Below are 15,300 nucleotides of genomic sequence, written 5' to 3' on the forward strand. Positions count from 1 at the left end.
GGTTTAGTCCTGGTTTAGTCCTGGTTTAGTCCTGGTTTAGTCCTAGTTTAGTCCTGGTTTTAGTCCTCCTCTTCAGTCCTAGAAGTCCTGGTTTAGTCCCTAGTTTAGTCCTGGTTTAGTCCGTTTAGTCCTAGTTTAGTCCTGTTTATCTCTCTTCAGTCCTAGAATCCGTCCTGGGTTAGTCCTAGTTTAGTCCTGGTTTAGTCCTGTTTTTAGTCCTAGTTTAGTCCTGGTTTAGTCCTCCTCTTCAGTCCTAGAATCCGTCCTGGGTTAGTCCTAGTTTAGTCCTGGTTTAGTCCTGTTTTAGTCCTAGTTTAGTCCTGGTTTAGTCCTCCTCTTCAGTCCTAGAATCCGTCCTGGGTTAGTCTTGGTTTAGTCTTAGTTCACTCCGTGGCGTACGCAACGCAAAAGTTTGATATAATCTCGGGGTAACATTTGGGTGCGGGCGGGTGCGGGCAGGTGCAGGCAGGTGCAGGCGGGTGCAGGCGGGGTGTGGGCGGGTGCAGGCGGGTGCAGGCGGTGTGCGGGCAGGTGCGGGCAGGTGTGGTCCTGTACTGCGCGGGTGCAGGACTCCAAAAATGGGATGACGACTTCGTGGATTTCACCTATTGCGGGTTATTTTTAGAACGAAACCCCCGCGATAAACGAGGTCTTTTAAAAGCAGAATTAATTTTTATTCTGAATTAAATTATTTTTATTCTGAATTAAATTATTTTTATTCTGAATTAAATTATTTTTATTCTGAATTAAATTATTTTTATTCTGAATTAAATTATTTTTATTCTGAATTAAATTATTTTTATTCTGAATTAAAGCTCTCATGTAAACGCGGTAAATGAGACTGGTTATATTTTGTTGTTGTTGTTTGTGGAGGAACGTTGTCCGGATGTTCCACTGACACACTGGTCTGCCGCGGTCGCCATGGCAACGCCCTGACTCCCGACAGGAAGTGCTGCGGCGGCGGCGGCGGCGTTGATCACTGCTCGTCCGCGGTGTCGCCTTCCCTCCCGGATCATGTGACTTATTAAAAATGGATCTGGTCCTCGTCAAGTGAAGTGAAGTGAAGTGTCCGGGCGGCGGCGGCGGCCCGAGCGCTCAAACATCTCCATGGAGACGGTCCTCTACGTGGAAAGTTACAGAGTGCGACTTTAAAGTTGTAAAGTTTCATCAACACAAACAAGAACTGGATTTGTGTTTGTTTCATTTACAAAGTTTAACTCACAAACCTGCAGATTTATGACTCTACTGAACCAGGACTAAACCAGGACTGAACCAGGACTAAACCAGGACTGAACCAGGACTAAACCAGGACTGAACCAGGACTGAAACCAGGACTGAACCAGGACTAAACCAGGACTAAACCAGGACTGAACCAGGACTGAACCAGGACTAAACCAGGACTAAACCAGGACTGAACCAGGACTAAACCAGGACTAAACCAGGACTGAACCAGGACTGAACCAGGACTGAACCAGGACTAAACCAGGACTGAACCAGGACTGAACCAGGACTGAACCAGGACTGAACCAGGACTGAACCAGGACTGAACCAGGACTGAACCAGGACTGAACCAGGACTAAACCAGGACTGAACCAGGACTGAACCAGGACTGAACCAGGACTGAACCAGGACTAAACCAGGACTGAAACCAGGACTAAACCAGGACTAAACCAGGACTAAACCAGGACTGAACCAGGACTGAACCAGGACTGAACCAGGACTGAACTAGGACTAAAACAGGTCTAAAACAGGACTAAAACAAGACTAAACCAGGTCTAAAACAGGACTAAAAAAGGACTAAAACAAGACTAAAACAGGACTGAACCAGGACTAAACCAGGACTAAAACAGGACTAAAACAAGACTAAAACAGGTCTAAAACAGGACTAAAACAGGACTGAACCAGGACTAAAACAGGTCTAAAACAGGACTAAAACAGGACTAAAACAGGACTAAAACAGGTCTAAAACAGGACTAAAACTAAAAGGACTAAACAGGACTAAAACAGGACTAAAACAGGTCTAAAACAGGACTAAAACAAGACTAAAACAGACTAAAACAGGACTAAACCAGAAGGACTAAACCAGGACTAAAACAAGACTAAAACAGGACTAAACCAGAAAGAAACCAGGACTAAACCAGGTCTAAACCAGGACTGAACCAGAAAGACTAAACCAGGACTGAACCAGAACTGAACCAGGACTGAACAAGGACTAAACCAAGACTAAACCAGGACTAAACCAAAATTAAACCAAAACTAAACCAGGACCAAACCAGGACTAAACCAGAAATAAACCAGAACTAAAGCAGGACTAAACCAGGACTAAAGTGGGTCTAAACCAGGACTAAACCAGGTCTAAACCAGTGACCGGAAGTGGTATTTTTGACAGTCGAGTCGTGTCGTATTATGTACGACTGGACTCATATTCAGAGTTTATTCAGATTTATTTTTTGCTCTTGTACATCTGAACGTTTCTTCGTCCACACAGAGTCGAGTTCAGTGGGTCACGTGTTCAGAGTCTGTGGTGTTTACACTGGGACGAGGACGAGGAGGACGAGGACGACGGAGAGGACGAGGACGAGGACGAGGAGGACGAGGAGGACGAGGAGGAGGAGGACGAGGAGGACGGGGAGGACGAGGAGACGAGGAGGACGAGGAGGACGAGGAGGACGAGGAGGAGGAGGAGGAGGACGAGGACGACGAGGAGGGAGGACGAGGAGGACGAGGAGGACGAGGAGGACGGAGGAGACGAGGAGGACGAGGAGGAGGAGGACGAGGAGGACGAGGACGAGAGGACGAGGACGAGGAGGACGGAGGACGAGGACAGGAGGAGAGGACGAGGAGGACGAGGACGAGGACGAGGAGGAGGAGGACGAGGAGACGAGGAGGAGGACGACGAGGAGGACGAGGGAGGAGGAGGAGGAGGACGAGGACGGAGGACGAGGACGAGGGAGGAGGACGAGGAGGACGAGGACGAGGACGACGAGGAGGAGGACGAGGACGAGGAGGAGGACGAGGAGACGAGGACGACGAGGACGAGGGAGGAGGACGAGGAGGAGGACGAGGACGAGGAGGACGAGGACGAGGGAGGACGAGGAGGACGACGAGAGGAGGACGGAGGAGGACGAGGAGGAGGAGGAGGACGAGGAGGACGAGGACGAGGAGGAGGAGGAGGAGGACGAGGAGGACGAGGGAGGACGAGGAGGACGAGGAGTGGAGGAGACGAGGAGAGGACGACGAGGGAGGGAGACGAGGAGGAGGAGGACGAGGAGGAGGACGAGGAGGAGAGGAGGACGAGGGAGGAGGAGGACGAGAGGAGGAGGACGAGGGAGGAGGAGGTAGAGGGAGACGACGAGGAAGGACGAGGACGAGGAGGAGGAGGGAGGACGAGGAGACACGAGGAAGGAGGAGGACGAGGAGGACAGGAGGACGAGGAGAGGACGAGGACGAGGAGGACGAGACGACGAGGGAGAGGACGAGGAGGAGGACGGGAGGACGAGGAGGACGAGGAGGACGAGGACGACGAGGGAGGAGACGAGGAGGAGGACGAGACGAGGACGAGGACGAGGAGGAGGACGAGGACGAGGGACGAGGAGGAGGACGAGGACGAGGAGGACGAGGAGGACGAGGAGGAGGAGGAGGAGGACGAGGAGGACGAGGAGACGAGGACGACGAGGAGGACGAGGACGAGGAGGACGAGGACGACGAGGAGGACGAGGACAGGAGGACGAGGAGGACGAGTGGAGGAGGAGGACGAGGAGGACGAGGAGGACGAGGAGGAGAGGACGAGGAGGACGAGGAGGAGACGAGGACGAGAGGAGGACGAGGACGAGACGAGGACGAGGAGGACGAGGACGGAGGAGAGGAGGAGGAGGACGAGGACGAGGAGGACGAGGACGAGGAGGAGGACGAGGAGGACGAGGAGGACGAGGGACGAGGAGGACGAGGACGAGACGAGGAGAGGAGGACGAGGAGGGACGAGGAGGACGAGGAGACGAAGGACGAGGAGACGAGGACGACGAGGAGAGGAGGAGGAGGACGGAGGACGGAGGAGGAGGAGGACGAGGAGGACGAGGACGAGGAGGACGAGGAGGACGAGGACGACGAGGAGGAGGAGGAGGAGGACGAGGAGGAGGAGGAGGAGGAGGGAGGACGAGGACGACGAGGAGGAGACGACGAGGAGGACGAGGAGAGAGACGAGGACGAGGAGGACGAGGAGGAGGACGAGGAGGAGGACGAGGAGGAGGAGGACGAGGAGGACGAGGAGGACGAGGACGAGGAGGACGAGGAGGACGAGGAGGAGGAGGAGGAGACGAGGAGGAGGAGGAGAGAGGAGGACGAGGAGGACGAGGGAGGAGGAGGAGGACGAGAGGGAGGAGGACGAGGAGGAGGAGGAGGAGGAGGACGAGAGGAGGAGAGGAGGAGGAGGAGGAGAGGAGGACGAGGAGGAGGAGGAGGACGAGGAGGAGGACGAGGACGAGGAGAGAGGAGGACGAGGAGGACGAGGAGGAGACGAGGAGAGGAGGACAAGGAGGACGAGGACGAGGAGGACGAGGAGGAGGAGGACGAGGAGGACGAGGAGGACGAGGAGGAGGAGGACGAGGAGGACGAGGAGGAGGACGAGGAGGACGAGGAGGAGGAGGACGAGGAGGAGGACGAGGACGAGGAGGAGAGGAGAGGACGAGGAGGACGAGGGCGAGGAGGAGACAAGAGGAGGAGGAGGCGAGGGAGGACGAGGACAAGGAGACGAGGAGGGAGGACGAGAGGACGAGGAGAGAGGACGAGGAGGACGAGGAGGAGGAGGAGGAGGAGGACGAGGAGGACGAGGAGGAGGAGGAGGACGAGGAGGAGGACGAGAGGAGGAGGACGAGGAGGAGGAGGACAGGAGGAGGACGAGGAGACGAGGAGGAGGCGAGGAGGAGACGAGGAGGAGGACGAGGAGGAGACGAGGAGGACGAGGAGGACGAGGGAGGAGGAGAGGAGGACAGGAGACGAGGACGAGGAGGACGAGGAGGACGAGGAGGACGAGGAGGGAGGAGGAGGAGGAGGACGAGGACGAGGACGGAGGAGGAGGAGGACGAGGAGGACGAGGAGGAGGACAGGAGAGGAGGAGAGGACGAGAGACGAAGGAGGAGGAGACGAGGAGACGAGGACGAGGAGAAGGACGAGGAGGAGGACGAGGAGGCTGTGATCTGAAGGACACGCCCACACTCACTGTCACCGTAACAACACCACGACTCACACAACTGTATCTCCTCATCAAAAACCTGCCCCAAGAGCTTTAAGAGTCTTCCATGCATGTTTGAGTAATCTAGTGATCTCTCCTGCACCCTGTATAAGGCTCCGCCCACAAGCCTACATCACCTACATGCTCCCATACGCTCACCCCTCCTACTACTACTACTACTACTACTACTACTACTGTTACTACTACTACTACTACTACTACACTACTACTACTACTCCTACTACTACTATTACTACTGCTACTACTACTACTTCTACTTCTACTACTTCTTCTAGTACTACAATTACTACTACTACTGCTACTACTGTTACTACTACTACTAATTCTATAGCAACTACTACTACTTCTACTACTACTGCTACTATCACTAATACTACTACTACTACTACTATTACTACTGCTACTACTACTAGTTCTACTTTTACTACTTCTTCTAGTACTACTATTACTTCTACTACTACTACTGCTATAAATCTGTTCACTGACCATTAATAAAACTGTATTAATTGTCCAGTTCTATCCAACCCACACGTGACTCCGCCTCCTCCTGACCCCACCCCCTCCCGACCCCGCCCCCTCGTCTCTGCGCGTGTTCTCGCGTCGGTCGTGTGAGTCAGAGCGAGCGGAGGGCGTCCGGTCCCGGCGTCCGGTCTCCGCTCAGACGTCCGCACCGTAAAAACACAATGTCATTATCTACGAGCAGACACATTTAATTAAAGGGGCGAGTCCGCGGGAGGACGATGACATCACACACCGCCCCTTTAACGCCTTCGATTTATGTCACATGTAGAATAAAAAAAAACCAAAAAACGTACGGATCATAAAAGTCTCCTCCATCTCTCTCTTCGTCTGTATTTTTAAATCTCACTCTCTTTCTTTCTCTCCTTTCTCCTCATCCATCCATTTCTCTCCTTATTGATCCTGGGCTTTTTATTTTTTCACAATTTTGTCCCTAAATCAGTTTTTATTTCTAATAAATAAAAACTCAAACTACACAAACTGAATTTACTACGATTCAAACCAAATCAGGACTAAAACAGGACTAAAACCAGGACTAAACCAGGACTAAAACAGGACTAAAACAGGACTGAACCAAGACTGAACCAAGACTAAACCAAGACTGAACCAGGACTGAACCAGGACTAGACCAGGACTAAACCAGGACTGAACCAGGACTAAACCAGGACTAAACCAGACTAACAGACTAACCAGGACTAAACCAGACTGACTAAACCAGGACTAACCAGGACTGAACAGGACTAAACCAGACTGAACCAGGACTAAACCAGACCGAGAGACTAACCAGGACTAAACCAGGACTAAACCAGGACTAAACCAGGACTAAACCAGGACTGAACCAGGACTAAACCAGGACTAAACCACAGAACCAGACTGAACCAGGACTAAACACCAGACTAAAAACCAGGACTAAACCAAGACTGAACCAGGACTAAACCAGGACTAAACCAGGACTGAACCAGGACTGAACCAGGACTAAACCAGGACTAAACCAGGACTAAAACACGACTGAACCAGGACTAAACCAAGACTAAACCAGGACTAAACCAAGACTAAACCAGGATTAAACCAGGACTGAACCAGGACTAAACCAAGACTGAACCAGGACTAACCAGGACTAAACCAGGACTGAACCAGGACTAACCAGGACTGAACCAGGACTGAACCAGAACAGGACTAAACCAGGACTAAACCAGGACTGAACCAGGACTAAACAGGACTGAAACCAGGACAAACCAGGACTAAACCAGGACTAAACCAGGACTGAACCAGGACTTAAACCCAGGACTGAACCAGGACTAAACCAGGACTAAACCAGGGACTGAACCAGGACTGAACCAGGACTACTAAACCAGGACTAAACCAGGACTAAAACACGACTGAACCAGGACTAAACCAGGATTAAACAAGGACTAAACCAGGATTAAACCAGGACTGAACCAGGACTAAACAGGACTAAACCAGGACTAAACCAGGACTGAACCAGGACTGAACCAGGACTGAACCAGGACTAAACCAGGACTAAAACAAGACTGAACCAGGACTAAACCAGGACTAAACCAGGACTGAACCGAGACTGAACCAGGACTAAACCAGGACTGAACCAGGACTAAACCAGGACTAAACCAGGACTGAACCAGGACTGAACCAGGACTAAACCAGGACTAACCAGGACTAAAACACGACTGAACCAGGACTAAACCAGGATTAACCAGGACTAACCAGGACTAACCAGACTGAACCAGGACTAAACCAGGACTAAACAGGACTAAACCAGGAACCAGACTGAAACAGGACTAAACAGACTGAAACCAGGACTGAACCAGGACTAAACCAGGACTAAACCAGGACTGAACCAGGACTAAACCAGACTGAACCAGGACTAAACCAGGACTAAACCAGGACTGAACCGAGACTGAACCAGGACTAAACCAGGACTGAACCAGGACTAAACCAGGACTAAACCAGGACTGAACCAGGACTGAACCAGGACTAAACCAGGACTAAACCAGGACTAAAACACGACTGAACCAGGACTAAACCAGGATTAAACAAGGACTGAACCAGGACTGAACCGAGACTGAACCAGGACTAAAACAGGACTAAAACAGGTCTAAACCAGGACTAAACCAGGATTAAACCAGGACTAAACCAGGATTAAACCAGGACTAAACCAGGATTAAACCAGGACTGAACCAGGTCTAAACCAGGACTAAACCAAGACTGAACCAGGACTAAACTGGTCTTAGCTCTGGTCTGGTCCCGGTCTCAGTCCTGGTTCACCATCACGTAAACGGGAAACGTTATCCGTTTTTTTTTTTTTTTTTTTTTTTTTCATTTCTCATTTAAATATAAAATCAAAAACTGAAAAAACAAATCTTTATCTGTTTTTTCATTTTGGTTTTATTTTGAAAAACGAACAAACGACACACAGATTAATAAAGTAAAACTAAACCTTAACCTTAGATCATGTTTATAGTAGATTTGTTTCCTTTTTTTTTTTTTTGTATTTTTTGTTTCTGAATGTTCCGCAGTACGGCATTAAACCTTTCTATCTCCACGGAGACCGAACCAGACAGAGTTCCAGGTCAGATCTGTGGAGAGGCGACGCCGCTCACACTCACAATGTCTCGTTTTTTTTTTTGTTTTTTTTTTTTGAGCTGTAAAACCACCTATACTTGAATAAATAAAATAAATCAGAGCTGTTTAAAGTCACACTGCGGAACATTTCAGGGACAGAGCCATGACGTCTCCATAGAAACGAGCAGAAAAGTTACACAGTGCAGCTTTAAATAAAAATAATAAATCCATAATGTGATTTTAATGGAACCTCCAGGATTTTGTTTCGTCATATTCACCTCCTCTGACTCACTCTCCTCCTCCTCTTTTCTCCTCCTCTTTTCTCCTCCTCTCCTCCTCCCTCTCTCTTCTCCTCCTCTGTTTATTCTCTCCTTCTCTTTCTCTTCTCTTCTTTTGTCTCTCCTCCGTTCTACATTTGTGTTGGACAATAGAAAACGTAGTGATGCTATTTTTAGAGTTAAACCCTTCCCCCCTTCCTCTCTCTTCTCTCTCTCTCTCTCATTTTCTTCCATCCCTCTCTCCTCTCTCTCTCTCCTCCTCCACTATTCTCTTTCCTCCCACCCTCTCTTTCTCTATTTTTTCCTCAGTCTCTCCCCCTCCCTCTCTCTCTCTCTCTCTCCTCCATCCCTTCCTCTCTCCTCTCTTCCTCCATCTCCCTCTCCCTCTCTCCTTGTTCTCTCATCTGTCTCTCTCTCCTCCCCCACCTTTCGCTCTTTTTCCTCCCTCTCTCCCTCTCCATCCCTCTCTCCTCTCTCTCTTCTCTCTCCTCTCTTTCTCCTCATCCCCCTCTATCCCTCGCTCTCTCTCTCTTCCGCCTCTCCCTCTCTCCTCAATCTCTCCTCTCCCCCTTCATCCCTCCCTCTCCCTTTTTCTCCCTTCATTCCTCCCTCTCTCTCCTCATTACCCCTCTCTTTCCGTCCTCTCTCTCTTCTCTCTCGCTCTCTCTCTCGTCACTCTCTCTTCCTCCACTCCTCTTTCTTTCTTTCTTTCCTCCCCCTCTCCCTCAATCTCTCTCTTTCCTCGCTCTCTCCCCCTCCATCCCTTTCCCCCTCCCTCTCTCATCTCTCTCTCTCCTTTCCTCATCACCCCCCTTTTCTTTCCTCTGTTCCTCTCTCTTCCTCCACCCCTCTCTTTCCTCCCTCTCTCATCTCACCCCTCTCTCTCTTCTCTCTCTCTCTCTTTTTCCTCCATCCCTCTCTCCTCTCTCTCTCTCCTCCTCCACTATTCTCTTTCCTCCCACCCTCTCTTTCTCTATTTTTTCCTCAGTCTCTCCCCCTCCCTCCCTCTCTCTCTCCCCCCCTCCATCCCTTCCTCCATCCCTCTCTCTCTCCTCAGTCTCTCTCCTCTGTTCCTCTCTCTTCCTCCATCCCTCTCTCTCGCCTCGTTCTCTCGTCTGTCTCTCTCTCCTCCCCCACCTTTCTCTCTTTTGCTCCCTCCCTCTCCTCTCTTTCTTTTTCCTCCCTCTCTCCCCCTCCATCCCTCTCTCCCTCCCTCTCTCTCTTCTCTGTCCCTCTCTCTCTCCTCTCTTTCTCCTCATCCCCCCCTCTATCCCTCGCTCTCTCTCTTCCCCCTCTCCCTCTCTCCTCAATCTCTCCTCTCCCCCTCTCTCTCCCTTCATCCCTCCCTCTCTTTTCTCCCTTCATTCCTCCCCCTCTCTCTCTCTCCTCTGTCCCTCTCTGCTCCCCCACCTCTCTCTCTTTCCTCCCCCTCCATCCCTTTCCCCCTCCCTCTCTCATCTCTCCTTTCTCTCTCTCTCCTTTCCTCATCACCCCCTTTTCTTTCCTCTCTCTCCTCTGTTCCTCTCTCTTCCTCCACCCCTCTCTTTCTTTCCTCCCCCTATCCCTCTCTCCTCAATCTCTCTCCTCCCCCACCTCTCTCTTTCCTCCCTCTCTCATCTCACCCCTCTCTCTCTTCTCTGTTTCTCTCTTTCTCTCTCTTTTTCCTCATAATCTCCCCTCTACTCCTCCCTCTTTCTCTTCCTCTCTCTCTTCCCCCTCTCCCTCTCTCCTCAATCTCTCCTCTCCCCCTCCGTCCCTCTCTTCTCTCCCTTCATCCATCCCTCGCTCTCTCCTCTCCTCACCACCCCTCTCTTTCTTTCCTCCTCCTCTCTCTCTCTCTCTCCTCTGTCCCTCTCCGCTCCTCCACCTCTCTCTTTCCTCTCTCTCCTCTTTCTCCTCCCTCTCTCCCCCTCCATCCCTCTCTCCCTCCCTCTCTCATCTCTCTTTTCTCCCTCTCCTCATCACCCCTCCTTTTCTTTCCTCTCGCCTCTCTCTCTCTCTCCTCCTCCATCCCTCTCTCTCTCCTTGTTCTCTCTGTCCCTCTCTCCTCCCCACCTTTCTCTTTTTCCTCCCTCTCTCCTCCTCCATCCCTCTCTTCTCTCCTTCATCCCTCCCTCTCTCTCTCCTCTCTCCATCTCTCTCCCCTCTTTCCTCCCTCTCTTCCCCTCCCCCTTTGTCTTTCTCTCTCTCTCCTCCCCCCAATCCCTCTCTCTCTCTCTCCTCTCTTCCTCCACCCCTCCCTCTCTCTCTCTCTCTCCTCCTCTGTCCCTCTCTGCTCCCCCACCTCTCTTTCCTTCCTCTCCTCTATTTCTCTCTTTCCTCTCTCTTTCTTTCTTTCCTCCCTCTCTCCCATCCCATCCATCCCTCTCTCCCCTACCCCCCCTTTCCTCTCTCTCTCTCCTCCCACTCTCTCCTTTTTTCCTCTTTCCTCCCCCGCTCCCTCTCTCTCCTCAGTCTCTCTCTTCTGTCCCTCTCTCCTCCTCCACCTCTCTCCATCCCATCCCATCCATCCCTCTCTCCTCTGCCCCCTCTTTCCTCTCTCTCTCCTCTGTTCCTCTCTTTCTTTCCTCTCTCTCTCTCTCTCTCCTCAATTTCTCCTCCCTCTCTCCATCCCCCTTTCTCTTTCCCTCTCCCATCACTTTCTCCTCTACTCCCTCTCTCTTCTCTCCCTCCATCCCTCTCTTTCTTTACCCCCTTCTCCTACTCCCTCGACTCTCTCTCTCTCCCCATCCCTCCATCTCTCTCTCTCTCTTTTCTTCATCCATCCATCCTCACACTTTCTTCCGTTGTTTGTAAATGTTTCACGTGAGGGAGAAACGTCGTCTCTCTCAACGTGAAAACGACGACACTTTCCTCCTCCTACGACACACGTGCACTTCTTCTCTTTCTCTTCTTCTTCTCCTCCTCCTCTTTTCTCCTTCTCCTCTTTTTCTTCCTCTCGTTTTTATGAACTAAACCTCGTCCTCTGATAAACCCGAGTCTCGATCACAAACAGAGGCTCCGAAAAGTGAACACGTGAGCAAACAAAACCTGCACCTTCACACAGAAAAGCAGCAGCAGCAGCAGTAGTAGCAGTAGTAGTAGTAGTAGTAGTAGTAGTAGTAGTAGTAGTAGCAGTAGTAGTAGTAGTAGTAGTAGTAGTAGTAGTAGTAGTAGTAGTAGTAGTAGTAGTAGTAGTAGTAGCAGTAGTAGTAGTGTATACATATACATATACATTTACATACACATGTAACGCAGAGTTTAAGAACAGTGACAGTAACAGTGGTAAAGGCTGTGATCTTTCTAGCAGAAATACAATGCTGAAGTAGTAATAGTAGTAGTAGTAGTAGTAGTAGTAGTAGTAGTAGTAGTAATAGTACTTTAGTCTAGTTAGCTGTTACTATAAGCTGCAGTATTTGAACACGCTGGGTCTAATACTGGTATTTTAGTAGTAATAATAGTATCTTTCTAGCAGAAATACAAGGTAGTAATAGTAGTAGTACTAGTAGTACTTCAGTCTAGTAGTCTGTTATTATAACCTGCAGTATTTGAACAGGCTGGTCTAATACTGGTATTTTAGTAGTAGTAGCAGTAGTAGTAGTAGTAGTAGTAGTAGTAGTAGTAGTAGTAGTAGTAGTAGCAGTAGTAGTAGTAGTAGTAGTAGTAGTAGTAGTAGTAGTAGTAGTAGTAGACCTATTAACAGTAGTAGAAGTAGCAGCAGTATCAGTAGCAGTAATAGTAGCACTAGTAGTAGTATTTACTCTTGTCGTCTGTTATTATTAGCTGCATTATTTGAACACACTGGTTCTAATACTGGTATTGTAGTAGTGGTAGTAGTAGTAGTAGTAGTAGTAGTAGTAGTAGTAGTACTTTAGTCTAGTAGTCTGTTGTTTTTATTATAGCTGCAGTATTTGAACACGCTGGGTCTAATACTGATATTTCAATAGAAGTAGAAGTAGTAGGCCTATTAGTCATAGTAGTACCAGTAGTAGTAGTAGTAGTAGTAGTAGTAGTAGTAGTAGGACTTTAGTGTAGTAGTCTGTTATTATTAGTTGCAGTATTTAAACACGCTGGGTGTAATACTATTATTTCAGCAGTAGTAGTAGTAGGGCTATTCGCAGTAGCAGTACTAGTAGCAGTAGTAGCAGTAGTAGTAGTAGTAGTAGTAGTAGTAGTAGTAGTAGCAGTAGTAGTAACAGTACTTTAGTCTTCTGTTATTATTAGCTGCAGTATTTAAACACGCTGGGTGTAATACTAGTATTTCAGTAGTAGTAGTAGTAGTAGTAGTAGTACTTTAGTGTAGTACTCTGTTATTATTAGCTGCAGTATTTGAACACTAATACTGTACTCTAAGTATTTTTATATTTGTAAATCCACACAGAATCTCCTGTTTCAGACAATATAAATGAGACAAAACGAGGGCTGTTTCTACGCTGTCATTCTGAGTTTTATGCTTCGTATTTTCCACAAAAACACGAATAAAAATAACCAAAAATCTCGTGTATTTCCTTTTTTATTTGAGCCGGAGAGTCTGCCCCATAACGAGCCTCACTGCGGTAACTCATGCACCTTCCGATCCCAACCCGAGCGTTTCAGGGTTTCATTTTCATTTATTTTGCATTACATTTTCGCATGATTAGAATATAAAAAAAAACACGCTTCGGTTTGGTTTCACACGGATGATCGACGCGATGTGTAATTTTTCCCATTAATTTCCTCGATTTCTGGGACAGCGCGAGGCGGCAGTGCACGCCTAAAACCGCTGCGGGTTACGAGCACGGACAAACAACAAGCGAAAAAAAAAAAAAAAACACGATAAATACCAAATAAATACGTAAAAATAGCGGAAAAAGCGGACAAATGCGGCGCTTTCACTTCCAGCTGTCCCGGTTTTACGCATCGGGCACAGCAGGCATCCCGAAGAGCGCGCATCTCCTCCAAAAATCACCCCGAATACAAAAATAAAAACGTAAAAATTAAAATAGTTGGAAAAATACGGTGTAAATACGCGTTTTGGGTGCGGTGTAATAAAATAATAAAATGTGAAATCGTACCTTTGTGGGTTTCCAGGAGGCTGATCTCCGCCGCGTCCAGTGACCGCAGAAGAAGAGTCAAGCGCGACGGAAGGAGGAGACGTGCATCCGCGACGCACTTTCACAATAAAACTACAGGGTGTTTTACTGTGAAAGGGCCTCCGGGAGTCACGCGGCGTGGTCACGTGCGCCAGTATGTGAATGGGAGAAATAATAAAAGGTTTTTATTTTTATTCACTTTTTAACCAAATTTACACCGATTTACCAAAAGAAATCCAGGAAATCCAAAAACTGCAAAATACTGGTATTTTAGTAATGTAGTAGTAGCACTACTACTACTACAAGTAGTAATAGTAATAGTAGTAGTAGTACTAGTAATAGTAGTAGTAGTAGCAGTAATAACAGTAGTAGTAGTTGTAGTAGTAATAATTGTTTTTGTTGTTGTAGTAGTAGTTGTAGTAGTAGTAGTAGTAGTTGTAGTCGTAGTAGTAATAATAGTAGTAGTAGCGGTAATAGTACGAGCTGTAGTAGAAGTAGTAGTTGCTGTAGTAGTAGTAGTTGTAGTACTAGTAGTAGTAGTAGTATTAGTAGTAGTAGTAATTGTAGTAGTTGTAGTAGTTGCAGTAGTCGTAGTAGTAGTAGCTGTAGTAGTAGTGATTGTAGTAGTAGTAGTAGTAGTGGTTGTAGTAGTAGTAGCAGTAGTGGTTGTTGTAGTTGTTGTAGTAGTTGCAGTAGTAGTAGTAGAAGCTGTAGTAGTAGTGGTTGTAGTAGTAGTAGTAGTTGTTGTTGTAGGTGTTGTAGTAGTAGTAGTAGTAGTAGTAGTAGTAGTAGTAGTAGTTGTTGTAGTAGTAGTAGTAGTAGTTGTAGTAGTAACAGTAGAAGTAGTAGTAATAGTAGTAGAAGTAGTAGTAGTAGTAGTAGTGGTAGTAATAGTAATAGTAGTAGTAGTAGTTGTTGTTGTAGTAGTAATAGTAGTAGAAGTAGTAGTAGTAGTAGTAGTGGTAGTAATAGTAATAGTAGTTGTAGTAGTTGATGTAGTAGTAGTAATTGTTGTTTATTGTTGTAGTAGTAGTTGTACTACTCACCCTTATGAAGCAAATAATACTCCCTACAACTCACTCTTATGTAACAGTTAATACTCCCTATAACTGATCCTTTTATTTTGAAAAGTACACTTCCTCCAGGTGCATTCCTCGCGCTTTACGCACGGAGACGCACGCTAAATGAATGACAGGTGGGCGGGATGACGCGCGGGGACGGACAGACGTTTGAGCCAATCAGGAGCCGTGCCGCAAAAAAAAAAAAAAAAAAAAAAAAAAAAAAGAAAATGCACCTGACGTTAAATATTGACGAGGCACGCAGAGAGGATGAATTATTGATCCGGAGGTCAGCGGGAAGCACGAGTCCGAGTTACAATAACACGACGATACACTCGATATGTCAGACTGTTTCACCAGAGCACGAGGCCACGATGGTAGAATGTCAAAACAAAAATAAAAAATCCAGAAATACAAAATAAAGGCTCGATTTAATCCTCGGTAAGAAAATAAAACTCGTGAAATCAAATAAGAGAAGAGCAAAAATACCGATAAACATAAACCAGAGTACTGTTTAAAGGTGCATTGTGTAACTTTCCTGATGAAGAGAAAAGTTACAAATGCTT

At 48.0% G+C, this 15,300-nt stretch overlaps 2 protein-coding genes across 2 annotated transcripts in view; one reads left to right on the plus strand and one right to left on the minus strand.

Moving 5' to 3' along the window:
• The window catches only part of LOC110170499 (ras-related protein Rab-3A-like), a 45,427-nt gene extending 31,718 nt beyond the window's left edge, over positions 1–13,709 (minus strand). Inside the window, exon 1 of the mRNA XM_055164832.1 lies at positions 13,659–13,709. The gene's annotated coding sequence lies outside the window, so the exon portion shown is untranslated. The remainder of the gene's footprint in view (positions 1–13,658) is intronic.
• On the plus strand, positions 4,211–4,623 carry LOC129412165 (H/ACA ribonucleoprotein complex subunit 1-like; the record flags this gene model as incomplete). The annotated part of the gene is made up of 2 exons (XM_055165286.1): positions 4,211–4,270; positions 4,537–4,623. Coding segments are annotated over 2 exons (147 nt in total), but the record flags the coding sequence as incomplete, so codon positions are not given.
• Positions 13,710–15,300: the final 1,591 nt, after the last annotated feature.

This window comes from Boleophthalmus pectinirostris, unplaced genomic scaffold (genome assembly GCF_026225935.1).
Source record: "Boleophthalmus pectinirostris isolate CB_2022bp ecotype Guang Dong unplaced genomic scaffold, ASM2622593v1 HiC_scaffold_7, whole genome shotgun sequence".
Taxonomy (NCBI): domain Eukaryota; kingdom Metazoa; phylum Chordata; class Actinopteri; order Gobiiformes; family Gobiidae; genus Boleophthalmus; species Boleophthalmus pectinirostris.